This window comes from Palaemon carinicauda, chromosome 15 (assembly GCF_036898095.1).
Source record: "Palaemon carinicauda isolate YSFRI2023 chromosome 15, ASM3689809v2, whole genome shotgun sequence".
Taxonomy (NCBI): Eukaryota; Metazoa; Arthropoda; class Malacostraca; order Decapoda; family Palaemonidae; genus Palaemon; species Palaemon carinicauda.
In genome coordinates this window covers 27,694,628-27,714,581 of record NC_090739.1, presented here as the reverse complement: position 1 = coordinate 27,714,581, position 19,954 = coordinate 27,694,628, and the positions used below count along the sequence as shown (strand labels likewise).

At 38.3% G+C, this 19,954-nt stretch overlaps 1 protein-coding gene across 2 annotated transcripts in view; it reads right to left on the bottom strand.

Moving 5' to 3' along the window:
* Positions 1-6,030: 6,030 nt before the first annotated feature.
* LOC137654530 (SET and MYND domain-containing protein 4-like) overlaps positions 6,031-19,954 on the bottom strand; it is an 87,130-nt gene continuing 73,206 nt past the window's right edge. For both annotated transcript variants that reach the window (XM_068388238.1, XM_068388239.1), the window contains exons 14-16: positions 17,375-17,521; positions 6,433-6,574; positions 6,031-6,201 (exon numbers count right to left, since the gene is read on the bottom strand). In XM_068388238.1, the coding sequence (XP_068244339.1) occupies positions 6,108-6,201; positions 6,433-6,574; positions 17,375-17,521 (383 nt within the window). In that variant the 3' untranslated portion in view covers positions 6,031-6,107. The remainder of the gene's footprint in view (positions 6,202-6,432; positions 6,575-17,374; positions 17,522-19,954) is intronic.

The window sequence follows — 19,954 nt, the reverse complement described above, 5'->3', positions numbered from 1 at the left end:
TGGCTGACTATCCATTAGTTTCATGCCTTTATCAGATCAACCTTTTACCAACCTTCACATGATATTACTCAAGTCTTACATTATGTAATAAAGATATTGGAGAGAATAATATATCCATGATGTTAATGTAATCTCTTTCCATTGGTCACCATCCAACTTTCACTATGACATCGAGTCAAGTTCACCGTTTACTAATGGCACTCTCTTTACAGTTCTCAAACAAAATTTATGGCTCAATATATGTGAAAGGATAAATTGGTGCAATATTCTTTGTGATTTAATATATGAGCTTTTAGTCTGTTCTGCTCATGGCTCTTAAAGACTAGAGCATTTTAAAAAAATTCTTGTATTTATTTCTCAAGTTGAATATTCAAATCATGCTGAATAAACCTGCTCTAGCTTGCTTATTTTTGGCTTATTACAGAAAAATTATTTTACCTCTTTTGTGATAAGGTAGGTTTTCTATTTCTTTGAAATTAGGACTGTTGGTATAATCTATTATTACTAACAAGCTAGCTTCTCTACTGCCGTCTTGTTTTGACCAATAATAATGCAGTGCTAGGGTAAATACAGGTTGTTGTTGACTTACAACCTCCACGACTTACGATTGTTAGACTTTACGACCATTTTTCTGTTGGAAATAGTACCCTAATAGAACATATTTCTTTAGAAATAATTCATTTTCTTTTATAAAGGTGAACTAATTTTTTCTCAGGAAGTTAGTATTTTCTTTTAATATGCAGTACAGTATTCATTTTAAATAAAAAATACATTAAGAAAGGTTTTAATATTTGTCGAGTTCATATTGTATGTTTGATGACATTATATTTTGGGTGGTAAAGCGAGCGGGTAAATTGACTGATTTCGTTTCAGTAGGCTACCAAGCAATATTAGTATTGCCATTATCAAAATGTCAGGTAACTATACAAAGTAGTTCATGGGTCTGTAGTGGTTGTTATGAGATTACTTAACGTAAATTCATCTCTAAGCTAGTGTTACTTAATTTGTTACTTCACTATTAGTAGATCGATATTTACCTCATGAAAGTACACTAATAGGACAAATATTTTCTGAGAAATATATATTTTTTTATATTATAAAAATAAAATAATTTTTATTGGCAAGTTAGTATTAGTAACTTCTTTTATTTCTAACAAGTAAACAGAAATTGCTTTACATAATTTGCAAGTCAATCTTTGTCGAGTTCACGTCGTATGTCTGGTGACGTCATATTGGCGGGAGGTGAGCTGGTAAACCGAGTGATTTCCTTTCCATGTGTTACCAAGTAATCTTAGTATTCCTATCATTGAAACATTGAGTAATGATGTGTTTCGGTGACCTGTATCAGTTGTTATGAGATTGAACAATTAACCATAAATTTAAGATAGGTACTGTAATAATAGGGACGTCATACTTCTGGCAAAAGGTAAGTGGCAAATAGAGTGATTTCCTTTCAATGCCTTAACGAGTAATATTAGCGATCCTATGTGTGATTAATAATGGTTATAAATGAACTGTATGAAAACTATATCCTAAAGCATAATGGTGCTGATGCAATAGTCATTATGAAGATATTTTGAATAAGTTTAGAAATTATAAAAACCATCTTCCTTGTTATTCTTATGCCCATTTCTTGTTACAATAGTGTGACCTTGAGATCAGCTGATCACTACCCAAAGAAAAAAAAAAAAAACAATTGTTGATTTTTGAAATGCTCCCAAAATTGAAAAATAGAATACAAACATGCTTTAATGAAACACAATTAAACACAGTTCAAACACAATAGTGTCTTTAGAAGTATGGAGACTTAATAATGAACTAAATATGAAATACTGTATGAACTTTTTAAAATGAAATATCCATACATTCACACACACAGAAAGAGAGAATGAACGTATTCGTATGATAACTAATGATAAGAACTATAAACGAACTGTATGAAAACTAGGATATTCTATAACATACTGGTGCCGATGTGATATTCATCATAAAGATATTTCGAATAAGTTGAGAAATTATAAAAAGGATACACCCTGTTGTTCGTACGTGCGCATTCTCTCAATACGGTAGAGGGACCCAGAGATCAGTTTATCACAACAAAAGGTTAACAAAAAAGTCAGTAATTGTTGATTATTAAAATGGTTCCGAAATTTAAAATCAAATATGAAAATGCTTTAATAAAGCATATGATATATGAACCAAGAAAATCAAATATGTATACAGTAAGAAAATAATAAAATATGACAAATGATAACAGTATCATGACACAGCATAATAAATCTATGGAAACTTAACTTATTAAATTCGACATACGTCCAGATCGTGTTACAACGCTTCTCTCATTCGTAAGTAGACAATTATCTGTACTGTACTTGATTTACTAATGCTTAAAACCTGATAAGTTTTAAGGGGAATGCCTACATCATAGGCATTGTAATCCAAGATCAGATTACGGGAATTAACACCAAGTTATTGGTTATATATATGCCGATTGAAATTTTTACATTCATCTAAATTGGATTAAATAATCAAAGCAAATGTCTGTCTAACTGGATTAAGGAAGGCTATAACTTAGGCAAAAATATTTTTGTAAGTTCATTACATTTGCATCTACTTCACTCCATTTGCAAACACACAATGACAACAGAATTTTAATTTCATGTTAAGTCCCAGATTCATATGCATTCCCAGGTTACCAAAAAGGCACCATACAAAAGCTCTTTCGCTATTTATTCTTCGATCAATAAGGCCTCTCTCTACATTAATATAAAGTTCATGAATATGAAATTTACTAGATGGTAATTTTTTTCATCCAACAAATTAAGATGGAAATTAGAAGAGATGAAGACCAGAAAGGGGAACAACCAATACAGTACTTGAAATAAGGTAGAATGAAAGAATTGAAAAATTTCTTCAGTGTGCATTGATCACCAAAAATCTTGAAAGACTTTCAATAAACTCGATCCCAGTGAAAGACCATAGTACAGAGGTTATGGCACTACCCAAGACTAGAGAACAATGGTTTGATTTTGGAGTGTCCTTTTCATGGAAGACCTGCTTACCATAGCTGAAAGTCTCTCTTCCACTATTACGAAGAGGAAAGTAGCCACTGAACAATTACAGAGCAATAGTTAACCTCTTGAGTGAAGAATTGTTTGGTAATCTCAGCGTTGTCTGGTGTACAAGGACAGAGGAGACTGTGGAAAGAATTTGCCAGACTATTCGGTGTATTTGTAGGCAAAAGAAAAATGAGCAGTAACCAGAGAGGGGGATCCAATGTAATACTGTCAGACTAGTCTAAGGACCCAATAACACTCGAGTGATATCTCAATGGGTAGCTGGTGTCCTGGCCAACCTACAAGTGCAAAAAGGACCTCTTTTGGCTAACTTGCAAAAGAAAGAAAAAAAAAAAAACAACAACAACAACAACTTGTGCTCTGTCCACACAACAAAATGTTATTTGATGAACTGTTTCTCAGCAAACAAAGTTTAGTACAGGTCTTTATGCTTGCATCCAAATGATGACAGTTGAGCAGTGACTAGTGACAGCAGTAAGAGTGATTGGTTTAAAAGTAATGAGAAAATAGTCATTAGCACACCAAAAAAATTCTTGTATAGTATAGCACAGCTACTGTGTGTGCTAAAACGAAAGCAAGAAAGAAGAAAATTTGGTACAAATATGAGAAAATTTGGAAGTCATGCTACAATACTGCAGGAGTTGAAAAGGAATCAGAACTAGATTTCATAAAAACATGAGACTGGATTCAAATACATTTTACAATCTTATCTCCGAACTGGAACTAATAATCAATAAACAGGATACTAATACGAGACAGATTATTTTCGCTGAAGCCTGATTACAGGCAACATTACTTTCTGTCGTCAGGATGCAACTATACAGCACTTGAATACGCACAAGAATTTCCAAGCATTGTTTCTGTAAAATCGTACCAGAAACTTGCAGAGCGATCTATGAAGTCTAAGAAAAGAGATTTCTTTGACTTGGCAATTTGCTTCATATCTTGTCTATGTTGCCAGCGAAGTGCTTGTTTTCGCTTCACCTCTTCTTCAATAATATTAATATCGAGGTCCCCAGTAATTTTAGAAATTGCTGTAACTCGTGCATCACAATCTCTATAAACATCAGCCCTTACATCCCATAGGCTGCAGGAGTGTTGTTTGTACAACTGTTAAGTTTAAAGTTACCTCACGGGACCAATAAAACAAGCTGGGCATGTTTAAACTTTAAAGTAGAGAATACAGAAATTGTATATTATTGGCATTAGTGAAAAACATTACTTTGTATGTTAGGTAACAACTTCTCTAAACTCTTCTCCCCAATCTTTAACTAGCAACAAGAGCAGCTCTCGTACTTCGGTAATCATATGAAGAAACTATAAAGAACTTTGTTCGCTGCTTCTACGCTTTTGACGTCGGAATGAACAAAATTTGGTAAACAAAGTTCATTGTGCAAATGGAGCTTTGAGATCTAAGAAATCAGCGATGTTCTTAAAAAATAAAGGAAAAATGTTAACTAGGTCTACACTTACATAAGCATCAAGGTCCGTCAAGTGTGCTTTAATTTCACTTGACTGAATAGCTGAACTAGATTGTTTATCCTCGGGAAACCATAAATGAGGAAGATTTGAGTTTCTCATTACTATCACACACATCAGCCAAAAAGGTTGCCTTTCCTTTACACAATGAGTGACAGAGCCCTCTGGTTTAACTAAAGGAGGAACTAAGTCTGCACTAAAGAGTCCAGATTTAAGAGTAGCCTACCATTTATTTCTCTGGGTTGTATCAGAAAGGTTTTTTTAAGGTTCAAATTGTATTAATTTTCAGCTGATGCATAAACTTTCTGAGTATCGGCTCTTAGCCGAGTTCACTGTAGTTATTTTAAGTCAAATCTGATATGTTACCCTTCCAAATATGTAAGCCTCTCGTTTTTCCAAATAAGCTCGTCTACAGGCATCAAACCAGGGTTTGTCTTTCATTTGGTATTTCAACACTGAGAAGAAACGTTCCTATCAATTATGTTCACCAGATTCTCACTCAAGAGAATAACAGACTCAATACATAAAATTGTGACCAAATCAGTTGCAAAAGATAACATAAAATTCCATTCTAGTCTGCTTGTTTATATACCTTGCATGAGTATGACACATCAAGGACAGGCTACTCAATCTCAATTGTTAAATAATCCAAGGCTGGTTAAGTTTTTCTTATTACTGCTCCGAAGCTCAAAGTATTTCTATGGTGGAACATTAAGCTGGCCATCATGATGTGAATTGGCTACTGTATTTCATTCTTCCATCATTTTGGTTTATCAGTTCTGTTTAAACACAGTATGATCAATCCACATACAGCATCACTTTCATACAACTTGATGTGTATAGACATCTAATATGTTGTACATAACTTACATTACATATGGTTTATAAACATTTATGCACTGTCACTATTATCATTTTGTAAAAGAATAATATTTATGTTACCATTCATCTTTTCACATTGTAAGACCACTATTTCATTATGCATCATGGCAACACTGCTTTTCTTTCTGCTACATGCATAGTCAGTTGTTGTCCAGTGGTCACTGTAGTGACAAGCATGGAGCTGCCTCCCACTGCTTTCACGTTGATGTCCGTATATCTTCAATATACAAGATTTTAAAGAATTTACGAGTTTGGTTTGTCATCCTCTCATTCCATTCCTTGCATGGATGTACGTGGCAGCATCACACACAATATGTATCAATTATTTTGTGTCAAAACATTATTTGTGACAAGGACATAGTTTATATACTACCATGAAATCAGCCATGAACTTTTGTATTCAAAGGAAACTATTTTAGGTTCCTTAGATTACTTGTACAGTACAAGTAAGTTTTCGGAAATATGACCGATCAATGTACCTTTGCATAAATTTTCTCAAAAAGTATTCTATGGTAAATTACTGTTATAATTCATATTTAGTTGCAAAGGCATATATTTTTTTTTAAATAATACAGGAGGGATTTTATATTCATTGATTTCTCAAGATATTTATTAATTATCAGGAAAATAAGACAACATATCTAAGTTTAAAAGAAAAAAATACAATACCTAGAGACGTAGGTATTTTTTCCACAAGGATCCATAATTCATGGTAAAAATCTTGTCAATCCTAGATGATACCATGTGGAGTTCGCCATTAAATCTGGAAAAAAAAAATAATGTGTATTAACTTTCTTTTAAAACAAAAATTTGTCTATTAACTTTCTTTTAAAACACCAATAGATATTAAGATGATATTAATCTTGATTAATCTTTATCTTTCATCTCCGTCAACTATTTACCAAAAAAAGAACTTCATGTTAGAAGTTTACTGGCTGCAGATTTGCAATAATCAATGTCTGGCCATTTAAGTAGGAAGGAAATTGTACTCTACCTGTCATCTTTCCCAGCAGCTTGCTCCAAAACATCAGAAAACTTCAGCAACTCGTGGCCTAGCTCAACACTTTGCGTTCCATATCGATACTCAACAGAGCGGACGCATTCCCTCAATATATCACAACAAGCCACGAAATCACCTATAAATAGATAAAAAAAAATTTTTAGCATGGATTTTTATGACTAGGTTGATAAAATGAACTTTTAAAAATTGGAATTATTCTATACTATTTTTTTTTTATTATACAACCAAGTTGATAACTGAGATGTGTAGAGCAAAATCATTATCTGAGATGTGTAGAGCAAAATCATTATCCTAGGATTTTTTAATATAAAAAAGTAGTGGTAATGGGAATTAATAGCTACTATAGTGGCAATTACAGCAAGAGTAAGCCCTTGAGAGGGAAGAAAGTGCCAAATATCTAACATGAAACTACAGTATATCTAATTTTCTTAAACAGATCAGTGGAAAATATCATAAATTAGTGACCACGTCTGACCTAGGAAAACTGTCGAGCAAGTGTGGTTGAAAATTAGGTTAGCTGGGCTGCACATCTGGCTCTGAAGATATTCCAGTGAAATGAGGAAAGGAGGAAGCAAAACTGATAGTGGCAAAGCTTTATTTGGCTAACAAAGAGCATATGCCATCTGTATTTAAACTTAAGAAAGGAAGTTTTGATCCGTTGATGAAAAAAGATATTTCCTCGAATTGAAAAGAATTAGAATGTGAAAATATGTATCCGAGAGGTCTATTGAGGGTGTTTCCGATGAAAACTTTGTGAGATTAAAATTTTTTTTGGTTCGAGACATCTAGAACTGTTCTCTCCAGCTAATGGAAATTTTGGGGACTAGAAATAACCTGTTGTAAAACAGAGCATGGTTTAAGACCTTTTATCAGATCTTTCTCTAGATGGTTTACATTTACTAGTTATTAAATCTGAGCCTTTGCTGTATTAGTAAGATAACTAGGATATGGAATTGGTTTTTTGGACAAGGGAGAAATAAATGTTAAGAGGAATTTGGCAACCCTCTTTAACTACAGCTATCACCCACAGATCAGGATGAAGGCTTTCCTGAATGGGATAGAAGTGGGAAAGCATTCCCTCTGCAAGAATTTGTTGAGAAGGACAGTCATACCATTTGGGAACCTTTCTGGAATGTTTACTAGATCGGAATTGTAATGTTCTGCCACTTGTACGAAAATAACTCTGGCAATAATTCTGAGGAGGTATAAGCTGTGGACTTGTCGGTGAAAACCTAAGTTTTTCTAGAAAAAGACCTCAAAGGATCAGTTTAAGTTTTGGTTTTGACTAGAACAACTACTTTACCTAGTTTAACATCTAAAACAGGCACACAAATAGAAGAAATTAATGACTTTTACTCTTCAAAGATTGTTACCACCATAGATGCACAAAACTGCTCTCATTTCTTAATCACAAAACACACAAAGGCTGGTAAAACTCCAGAACCCCTTCTGAAACAGTTTTACATAAACATGTCAGAGCATCCAAAATTAAATTCAAATCATGATAGCCCACAAATTCCTCTATTAGATTAGCAGTAACCTCTATTATAGATTCAGCAAAGGACAGTGCTTCAAGACCACTTCCTACTTTATTTTCTACAATCTGCATTTCTTTAGTAGCCCAGCTTGCAAGGTCTGGATTTAAGGATAATCCTTTATTAAAAGTAATGATAGGCTGAAGCAAATCAAATTGACATCTAGAATAAAATTAGGTAACTGATTAGTCTTATACAAGTAGAACCTCTTTAGGGTATCGATGGCCTAAAGTCTAATTAAGAACCAGAGTTACTAGTCTTTCTTTGTATTAAGAGACAATAATTTACAGATTCTATCCAAGACAAAGTTGAAGAACTGAATGGTATAAATTGTCTTGGAAGTAGCTGTCTCTAAAGACTTGGCAGAATAAGCAACATGAACTTACCTTAGGTACCTTATCAGGGTATCTTCCAAGGATAAGGTTACATAAGATTTGAAAGAAATAATTCATCACATTCATAGTCTCCCTCTGTGTTTTCTTCCTCATCCTTCTGTACAGAAAGAGCATTCCAGGAATTACTTAACATTCCCGTTTGTTTACATCTGGGTATAGGAACTGCGGCACATTAGGTTTAAGGGACTTTTTTTTTTAGCAGAAGTAATAGCGCCTACATTTACGCAACTTTAGTTAATCCCTGATGAGCATACAAGTGAAAGAAGCGCACTGCCACCCGAAACATGATGCAAATTATCAAATTTTACTAGTAATAAGGGAATCATATGATATGTCACAGACCTCCGTCACCTTGGTTTCGATATTCCATGGTACTGTGATCTACATAAATTTTAAAGTTTTAATTCTTTGCGGAACCTCGTGGTTAGGAGAGCTGCTTGTAGCCCGATGTTTGCTAACCTTGTAGTTAGGATTACTGCTCACAGCCTGATGTTTTCTAACCTTGAGGTTAAGACTGCTGCTCGCAACCTCAACACCATATCCCTCCCTGCACAATGCCATTTATCTGACTGACTCTTCTCATTCTCATAATGTCCTTTATTGTGACAGTATTTCCTACTACTGTTTATCAAGCAACAAGTGTCAAGTTATATAAGGATTTGTTAATCACTGTGTATGTACGAGTATGTGAACATCATGGCTTGAAATTTGCTATAGTCCGGTTGCCCTAGTCAACCTAATTTCTCATTTGGCGATAGAATAGTTACAAGCCAGCCGGGTTGTCTAGTTGAAAATATATTTTCCAATAAAGGGCTAGGCTTGTTGGTTAAAAATATATACATCAAAGCAACATTTAAACATTGTTAACTAAGCCGCTAAACAGTAAGCGTGTTAGATGTTTACAAGCTAAATTTTATTACCACTGCATATGTACATGACGCATTGCATTGAACATCACGTAATCTTACCTATGACAAGCAGATTTCAATACTCGGAGACCCTTGGGCATAAGCATCCCGCTTTTTCAACTAGGGTTGTAGTATAGCTAATAATAATAATAATAATGATGATGATAATAATAATAATAATAATATCGTCCATATAAACAAAAGTTTTTGTTGATATCAAGTCAAAACAGCTTTGTAATGTGGAATTTCCTAAAGATGTTAAGCCGCCACCTGAGATGAGGAAAAAAGTGCCAAGGTATAGGCAGATACTACTTAAAATAAACAGATAAACATTTGAGTAACTTAAGACATTTAAAGATGAAATGTTTACTGTATACATTTGGTACAGATCTACAATCCACTCTGGCAGGCTCAACCATACCACTAAGGCCAGTTCTGAGAGACCAGACCGAGACTGGACCCCTATAGGCCTTCTCCTTTATTTAAGATAGGCAAAGGCTAGGAGAAGGAAAACTCCAAAATCAAACCAAACAAGACCCCAACGGCGGAGCTTCCCAGCGCCGGCGGAAGAGGGCAATGCCTGTCGGGCAGGCAACAAGGCGGGCCTTGACATAACAAGAACCCGGCAGCCCGATGCAACCAACATCGGAGAAGCCGCCTGTCTCATATGTCTTGAGCCGCGGTGAAAACGGTGTGGGCCAAGTGTGTGTGCGTGGCCGTTGCAAAGCCACGACCACCCAAAACAATATACCCAGCTACTGGCATTCTGTCGTTTCCTCCACCCTTCTTCATCTCTTTCTCACCATCATCATCATCATCATCACCACCACCACCAAGTCCTGAGGCGACAGCACCATGGGTGAAGGGGGCAGGCCTGGATAGCTGGAAGCCCTTAGCCCACGACTGCACTCAGGCGGCGAGTCTAAGATTCAGTCGCTCTCTGGTGACGGTGCCGTGACACCAGAGTTCGGCAGCTGGACCCGTGACTGGGCTGGCCTATTGAGGACACCGCAGCTCACCCCACATGGGGAGGCCCCTAGAAAAGGTGGGGTAAACATCGGACACGGCAAACCCGTCTGGTCAGCTCACCGCGGCTGGCGGACATCCCACTAATGCGGTCGAAACAACAAGAAAAAAATATTAACCTTAGGTGCGTGGAACATCCGCACCCTCCAAGACGTGACGAACACCAACCGCCTGGAACGACGTACAGCCCTCGTCTGCAAGGAGCTAGCCCGCTTCAATGTTGATGTAGCGGCTCTTAGCGAGACCAGACTACCCAAAGAGGGCAACATCAGGGAAGCTGGAACAGGCTACACTATCTTCTGGAAAGGCAAGGCCCTAGAGGAGCCTCGCATCCATGGTGTCGGCTTCGCCATCCGTTCCCAGCTAGTGCAGCAGCACAACCTCGCTCCCAAGGCCATCAGTGAGCGCCTGATGACTGTCCGCATCCCCATCACGCGGGACAGACACCTTACCCTGATCTCTGTCTACGCCCCGACTATGACCTCAACCGATGATGACAAAGCTGCCTTCTACACCCAGCTCGACCGCACCATCCAGGCAATGCCCGGCAATGACATGCTCGTTGTGCTTGGCGACTTTAATGCCCGAGTAGGCAAAGACCATCGCCTGTGGGAGGGAATCATCGGCCGCCATGGCATTGGAAATTGCAATGCCAATGGCCAACTCCTACTGGGTCTGTGTGCAGAACACCAACTTGTGGTAACCAACACCATCTTCCAGTTACCAAAATGACAAAAGACCACATGGAGACACCCACGGTCTAAACACTGGCACACCCTGGACTACGTCCTGACCAGAGCCAGAGACCGAGGAGACGTCCGCATCACCCGATCCATGCCTGGAGCAGACGACTGCTGGACGGACTACAGACTTCTCATCTCCCGACTCTCCGTGACGACCCTACGACCACCCAGAAGGGCACCTGACAGCGTACCACACCAACGCTTTGATTGTAGTAAGCTCCGCAACCCACAGGTGGCACAGAACTACAAGGAGGCCTGTGAACAACACCTCGCAAACCCCGTGGGTCAGGCCACTGTTGAGCACCACTGGACCACCCTCAGAAACGCCATGGCCCGTGCCGCGGAGGAAACACTAGGCTACACCACCAAGAAACGACAGGATTGGTTTGATGAGAATGATGCTACCATCTCTCTTCTCATTGAAACCAAACGACAAGCACGCCTGACTTTGGAAAACCAACCAACAGCAGCTAACAAATGTGCTCACAAGGTGGCTGAAGCTGTTGCCAAAGAGGGATCCGTGAAGCCCAGAACACCTGGTGGCAAAGAAAAGCTGCAGAGATACAGAGTTTCGCTGACCAACGTGACCTGCGCAGCTTCTATGCAGCAACAAAGGAAATATTCGGTCCCACACGGTCATCAGTGGGCAGCCTGAAGGACGCGGATGGGGCCACGACCATCACCGACAGCATCCTGGCCAGGTGGAGGTCTCACTTTGAGAACCTCCTCAATGACCAAGCAGACACCCCAGACGATCTCCTGCGAATGACCCCGCAGCATCCCGTCCGTCACTGGATGGCACTACCACCCTCCATCCATGACTTCAACAAGGCCCTGCAGCGCATGAAGCCCGGCAAAGCCCCAGGGCCAGACAACATCCCGTTGGAGCTCCTCACTCACGGTGGCCCCGGTTTGAGGAACCGTTTGATGCTCCTTATACTGAAAATATGGGAGACCAAGACCCTCCCCAGTGACTTCCGCGATGCAAACATCGTTACCATCTTCAAGAAGGGAGACAGGGAGAACTGTAACTACTACCGGGGAATATCACTACTAAGCATCGCGAGTAAGATTTTCGCTTGGATTCTCCTTGACCGCCTCCTTATTCTCGCAGAAGACGTCCTGCCAGAGTCCCAGTGTGGCTTTCGACCTTCCCGCGGGACCATAGACATGATCTTCTGTGCGCGACAACTACAAGAGAAGAGCCTCGAACAACAACAGCCCATAATGTTCATCTTCTGGGATTTGAAAAAGGCCTTCGACAAAGTACCTCGACCTGCCATGTGGGCTGTCCTCAAAAGATATGGCTGCCCACCCGATTTTGTCAAGCTGGTGCGTGCCCTCCATGACGGAATGGAAGGGAGAGTCTGCCACCAGAACTCTCTTTCAGACCCATTCCCCATCAACGGCGGCCTGAAGCAGGGCTGTGTTCTGGCCCCAACGTGTTTCTCGCTATACACCGCAGCAATGCTCAACGAGATTCCCCCAGACACACCCTCAGTCGACCTACGTTTCCGCATGGATGGAGGCGTTTTCAACCTCGCCAGACTCCGCGCCAGAACCAAGACCACCTTGTGTGCAGTGCGAGAACTGCAGTATGCTGACGACAATGCCACCCCAGGTCAGACGGCAGAGGACCTGCAGCTGATGCATACAACTCTGCCTACGAACGTTTTGGGATGCAAGTCAACACAGATAAAACCAAGACCCTCGTCCAACATCCACCAGGACTGATGCTCCCAAACTTCAATACCACAATGAATGACCAACCGTTAGAAAAGGTGGACCAGTTCTCCTACCTAGGGAGCATCCTAACATCAGCTCCCACAAGCAAAAAGGACGTGGAGAACAGGATCAGGGCAGCCCACTCCGCCTTTGGCCGACTCAACTGCCGCGTATTTAACAACCACGCACTGACAATGACCACCAAAATAATGGTGATCAGGGCAGTAGTCCTCTCCACGCTCCTGTATGCATGTGAAACATGGACGCTATATAGAAACGATATTAAAAACCTAGAACGCTTCCAACAAATGAAACTGAGGCAGATCTTGAAAATCTCCTGGGAGAGCCACACCACCAACATTGAAGTCTTAGAACGTGCCTCGCTGACCAGCGTGGAGGCCACCATCATCCGCTGGATAGGACACGTGCATAGGATGGATCCATCTAGGTTCCCAAAGAAAATATTCTATGGAGAACTGACCCAGGACACCAGACCACGAGGAGCCCCGAAAATGCGCTATAAAGATCAACTAAAGCGCACCCTGGCTCTAACTGACATCGATCCTTCCTCATGGGAAGAAACAGCCAGGGACAGGAAAACCTGGAGAAGTACAGTAAACCATGGCACCGTGGACTTCGAGGAGAGGAGGAGACAAAATGAGGAGGCTAGGAGGAGAAGAAGGAGAGAGCGATTAGAACAGCCCCACCCACCACCTACCCTCCCTTGTGAACACTGTCCGCGACTCTTCCACCACAGACTAGGACTTAACAGCCACATCAGGCATAAGCACCCACCCCATAGATAGGAGGCTGATGGCTAACGACAGAACCCAATACTCGGACACGAGTGGGCGCCGACGACAATGATACAGAAGTAGACATGGGCTGAGGTGATTTTAAAGCATGGATTCTCCTTCAAGAATATCCTGTCACTAATGGACTTAGCTCTTAGTGTTTCGGTCCTCTCAGCTGACTGTGAGAGAGGATTCAGTGAGATGAAGGAGATCAAAGAGACTGGAGGAGTTGCCTTTAAGCCAATACTCTTTTTAGATCTGATGTTAATCAACTTACATCTCCCTGATGTTTCTACACATGACCCAAATGAGGCTATCCATCTGTGGAGTTCAGGTGGATTGTCACAAAAGAGGCCAACAAATTCACCCAATGGATAAAGAGAAAAAGTTCTTTTGTCTAAGTATGATTCAGATGGATCTGATGTTGAAGTGACTGATGAATATAATCTAGTCTTCTACACAAAACATTGCTCCACCAAACATTATACAGTCAAATCTCTAGTTACGAAAGAATCGGCTTACAAAATTTTCATTTTACGAAAGGAGATGCGAAGAATTTTACGACTCGGATCACGAAAAATGTTTCGGACAACGAAAGGCGGTACGGAGCGACAGCCCGACCGTATCAGCAACGGATTTTAAAATTCTCCCTACTCGGATGCTAGTTACCACCATGAAATCCTGCTCACCTATTGGTCGGCATCTAGTGTACTGTACCCCATCGTGCATCTACGCATCGGCTTTCTTATGTCTTCTCGTTCCGGCAACGGTATTGTACGCATTGACTTAGGGTTTGTGATTTCGCTTTTGTAACAATTTTACAGTACGTACTGTTATCGTGTGATACTTACAATACATCATTAGCCATGGGTTCCAAGAAAGTCGCTGATGTCAAGGGAAAGAAAGAATGATGTTTTCCATGCAGAGGAAGATGGAAATAATCAAGAAATACGAGGCTGGCATGCGGTTGTGTGTGCTCAGGAAAATTGTAAGAAGCAGGCAGAAACAAGCTTCTTTGGACGAATATTTTAGTAAGAGGCCTTCGGTAGAAGCAAACCAAGTGCCAGCTAAGAAATGAAAGAAAAGTGGAAGTGATGAAGAAAATACGTAGTGTAATAAAAAAAAAAAAAAAGAAAAAAAATAATAATAATAATAATAATTTAAAGTTTATCGTAAAATTAAGTGTTAATATTTCCTGCCATTTGTAGCTGCATTTCCTAAAATTAAGTGTTAATGTTTTCTGTCATTTATAAATCTGTTTTGTGATATTAAGTGTTTACGTTTTCTGCCACTTGTACGCAAACGTTTTCCGCTGTTTTCATCCTCCTCTACCGCCCCGCACTTCGCTCTTGGACATCACCTCACTCCAAAGGTAAGGTTCCACATTTTTAATACTGTACTTTTACCGTTTGCTCCAATTAAACACTTCTCTTTCAGATTATCAATGTTAATTTATGATCAAATGATCAAAATACAGTACTTTTCATATATTTAGTACTGTTTAGTGGCACATATCCTTTTTATAATCCTTTAAATGTGGTGTTTTTCTAGGGTCTGGAACGAATTAGGCTATTTACATGTAAAAGGCGACTTGCTACACGAAAAAAATCACTTTGTGAAAGCCCTTACCGAACCAATTAATTTTGTGTTGCGAGGCATCACTGTATTATATTTTGGGAGCTAAAAATTTTTTTATTCAATATTGTGGTGCTTAGGATTATGACGGTATTTTTTTGTATCCAATTACATTGTTGCCTATTCAGTTTCTAGTCCAATGTGAAATATCCCAGTAAGGTAAATATCCTTTTCAATTAATGTACCTTTACAGCATGACATTTTGTTGATTTGATTTCAAGTTATTCTCAATTTTAATCAAATATCAGTATCAAAATACTCTTAGCTAGTTAATTTTCTGATTGGCTAGTAACTTTAAGTTACTAGTCCAGCTGGCTGGTAAAAAAATATTGAATTTCTAGGGTTGTACATGTACAGATCCTGTTTAATCATGAATGCTACAGCTGCACCTTAAGGATTGCACCATGCGTCATGACATTTTGCTTTGTAAAACTGTAAATGGTAATTGGTGTCGTAAGTGAACTGTACATACAGTACTTTGATTTAATCTTGTTTTTTTACTGTTACAGAACTACTAAGTGTATTTACAGGGAGTACCAAATACAAAATACTGTACTTTGTGAAGATACAGGCTACGCATTAGGTGACAAACTGGTAGGGTTGTGAGGCGACTTTGCAAAGAGAGCGATCACTTACGAGTGAAGTGTCTTCTCACCTTAGCTAATTAAGTTATACTGTAGTGATATTACTGTGAACTGTATATGTATATTGCAATAATATGCAATACAGTTTCAGTGAATGTTGTTAGAAAGGAACAACTGTTTTGTTATTATTCAAACATAGGAGGGTGAGGTGCCACCTTGAGTGTTATGCGTCATTACCTTGTACTGAAGCTATATTAGTCTGTACAGTTACCATATAAAGCAATAAAAACTACAATACTGTGATAGAAACCACGTGAAAACAATGTAGTACAGTACAGCGAGTTATTTGGGGTGTTAGTCGATTGCAGATTGTAATACAGATGTTTAATAGCTTTTACTTTAGTGAGTGGAGGGATATTAAGATGCAGACTACCAATTCCATCTTCTGCCTCGCAATCTAGTTGTCTAAAAGAGCAACTAGAATTGCGGTAATATAAGGATTTAGCAGCAGAAGGGTCTAAAGTAATTAATCAATTTGAGGCTCTGTAAAAGGATCTTGAATCTGCAAGTCGGAGAGAACCATCAGAGCCCTTACTGAATGGAACACTTTTATGACTAGACATAACTCTAGAGGTAAAGTTGGGGTTAAAAACTGGGAATGTAATATCAGAATTACAGCCTTTTAGAGAAGACTTACTAGTCTTTTGAGATTTAATAAATAAAGCTAAGGAATTTGGAGCTTTTGAAACTTTACATTATCAAAACTTGACTGGTTAAGTTGCTGTATTAGATAACGGTGATGGTGTGTCGTTATTGTCATTATTCTTGTTATAATCAACTACCCCAGTCCTCTCTGGATTTCCACCAGAACTAAAAGCAAGTTCATTCCCTTTTACGCTTTGAACTTTCAAACTGATCGGAGCCATTGAGAGGAACACTGAGGGATTCACACTTCTCACAACGGTTATTTATATCCAAGCACTCTCCCACCATGAGACACAAGAGAATCTGGATCATGATTAGCCAGAAACCATGTCCTTGAACAATCCATGCAGTAATTGCTAACAAATTCAGAGAAGGGTGTCTTAGAAGACACTAAAATTTTGAACAATCTGAGGGAACAAATTTTTTCAAATCAATATGACTGAGAGACTGAAATAACAGAGCCAATGGCATGTCACTGCTAGAGTTTTATTACTTTATCAGAAGCATGTGTCTATTGAAAAGAAAGAAAAAGGAAACTTTTACTTAAATATTAGGGATAAAAGTTGATAAACCAAGCTTCTAGGGAAGAAGCAATATGAACATCAGGGGAGGTTCATAGAAATAAATAAAAGGCACAGTATAGCAAACATTAGGGGCATTTCGCTAATAAAACATTGGTCAAATCACTTGACAGAATATGAATGTTTTTAGCCTTCTACAAATTGAATGCAATTGGTTTGCTAAATTTATTTTGCAACAAGATTAAAGTAATTCACCACTTATGGAAAAATATTTAAAAAAATTTCAATAAAGACTAGTAAAAGGGTAAACAACAACCGAGAGCACTAAAAATGACATTACATACCTGATTCTGCTAGCATCTTTGCAAGAGTATCTTTCAGAGTGAGGAAGAAGTGATTTTGTGATAAGTACACTTTTGATCCCAGTTTAATTGCCGTTCTGAGTTTCATGATTGCATTAGAAAGATCTCCCTTCTCCCATGCATCCTCAGCTGGATTACGTGAAAAAAAAAAAAAAAAAACATTAGTGTGGAATACCTTTAAAATCAGCATTAAGTGAGCTATATCTTATCTATTTGCAAGTAAAGTACAGTATATTTCCATCAATTTTCAACTCTACTACTGGAAAGCTTATTTTAGTTTGTTATGATCACTCAACAAAATCCCAAAGCTCTAATCATATAACTCAATTTTATGAGACTGTCTTAAAAGAAAGACCAAAACTAAAGGAGGGTAAAATCTATATTCAATAAATTATAGCTTAGCAAATATTTCTTTCTATTTATCTATGGACATAAGATGTGGTATGACAATGAAATTATATCCAACAGATTTTGTAAATTAGAGAACAAAGCCCTCAGAAGAATATTGGAGTTAAATGGTAGAACAAGATTAGAAATGAAACTATAGGAGAGATTACTCGAAGTGCCAATATGTGGAGAGATCATGGTGAGGGGTAGATGGAGATGGTTTGGACATATTCTTTGCACTACCCATGAGATATTAGTTCATCAAACTTTCAACTGGGCTCCACAAGGATGTAGAAGAGTTGGAAGACCCAAGCCTACATGGCTGAGGACTATGAAGCATAAAGTAGGAGGTGATGAAAGGAGAAGTACAGGTATTGATTTTAAAGCTAAAGATAGAGATGACTGGCAAAATATAACTGAGGCCCTTTGCATCAATTGATGTAGGAGGAGATGATGATGATGATGATGATGATGATTTATTGTAGTACTGTATAGGAAAAACCAAAACAAACTTGGTTTATGTAATTAATACTGACAAATCCAACAGAAAATGACTTCAATGGAAATGATGATATAAATAATTTATGACTGAAAAATAAATTAACTTATGGTGTAGTGTCTATACTCCTTGTAAAATAATTCGCAGTACGTAATGATTTACAAATATTAGGTTTTCTCAACTCAAATCCATCACTCACCATTAGTCAGGTTCACCATATTTGTTCTTATACTGGAGAATATGAAAACTATACATTTTTGGAAACCCCATAAGCAATCAGAAAAAAAAATGTATCAACTTTCCCCCAATCCCATATGGCTGTCATCCCGGATTTTACAAAATGGATGCTGAAAAAATGGCTTTCATCAATATTCAAGTTTCTGAAAAATGCAGCGCTTGCATTTTCAGAGCTAAACTACCAAGTAATCCGATCATCATAGTTGCAGATGTGTCAAGATACTGTATTTGTTACAGCAATTTTTGCAAATACGTACAGTACTTACTAATTTCATTGATACTATCGAATAATGTTTAAGTTAAAAATGATTTTATCATCTTCATATAAATAACTACAAATATCTCAAAACTATGGACTTACAGTGACTTCTGCCAGCAGAACACTATGCTAGTTACTATATAGGAATTTAGTCCATTATATCCAAAGTCTGCAACACCAGTTTTGGTTGTTGCAAAGTTCTACTGTAATTTAGTTAAAGAAGTTTCTGGTTGCATCTGCCTTTTCATTTTGATAACATTGGATTTCTCTCTCTCGAAATGGTGGCTTACCAGTCAAGATCACATTTCCAAGTTATTCAAAAGCCGAGACACTGAAGAAAACTTTTCCACAGCAGCCATTTTGTAAAATCAATGAGGGTGGTCATGTAAGTAACAGGGCAAATTGAAACATTGTTTTTCTGATTGCTTATACAATAAAGTTTCCAAAAATGTATTGTTTTGATATTCTATACACAAAAATCAGGCATCATTTTATAATGTACCTGACTAAATTATTTTGGTTTCATACTTAATTTGGATTTATGAATTGGGGTCAGAAGGCCAGGCACTGGGACCTGGGAGAGCATCCACTGCTCATGTGCAATAGGGAAAACCCCACAGTTGCAGAATGAAGTTAAATTTAAGATGTTGGACAAGAAGATGGAAGAAAGGAAGCAATTACAGAGGTACTGTATAGTAGAATACTAATGATTAGAGTGCAGTCCCAAGTACTGCAATGCATACAGTACTGATTGCCCTACAACTCTATAGGGGTTTCATATTGAAAACTATTCTCGAATAGCTCTTTGATTGTCTGCTGGTTGGGCAGCAGTGGGGCATAAGCCTATCTTTGTCACAAGACAAAATGAAACCACACACCAATGTAACAAGAGGTTCAAACATGACAAAGTTGAAAGTAATTTGTATTTTTCCTAACGATACAAACCTAGAGCTATTTATAGGAATCATACTTCTGGCAAAGCTGAAAGATTAGCCATAAGACTTTTAGTGAGGTGAAACTCTCCCACTGCTAGTAGTTAGTAAAACTACAACAGAGAACAAGGAGATAACTATTATTGTTCAGGCAACTGGAAATTACCTATTCCCACGAAAGGATACTGCTGGCCAAACAGAACTTTTGGTAAAACAACTAGAAAAACTGATGAAACAGCTAGAAACAA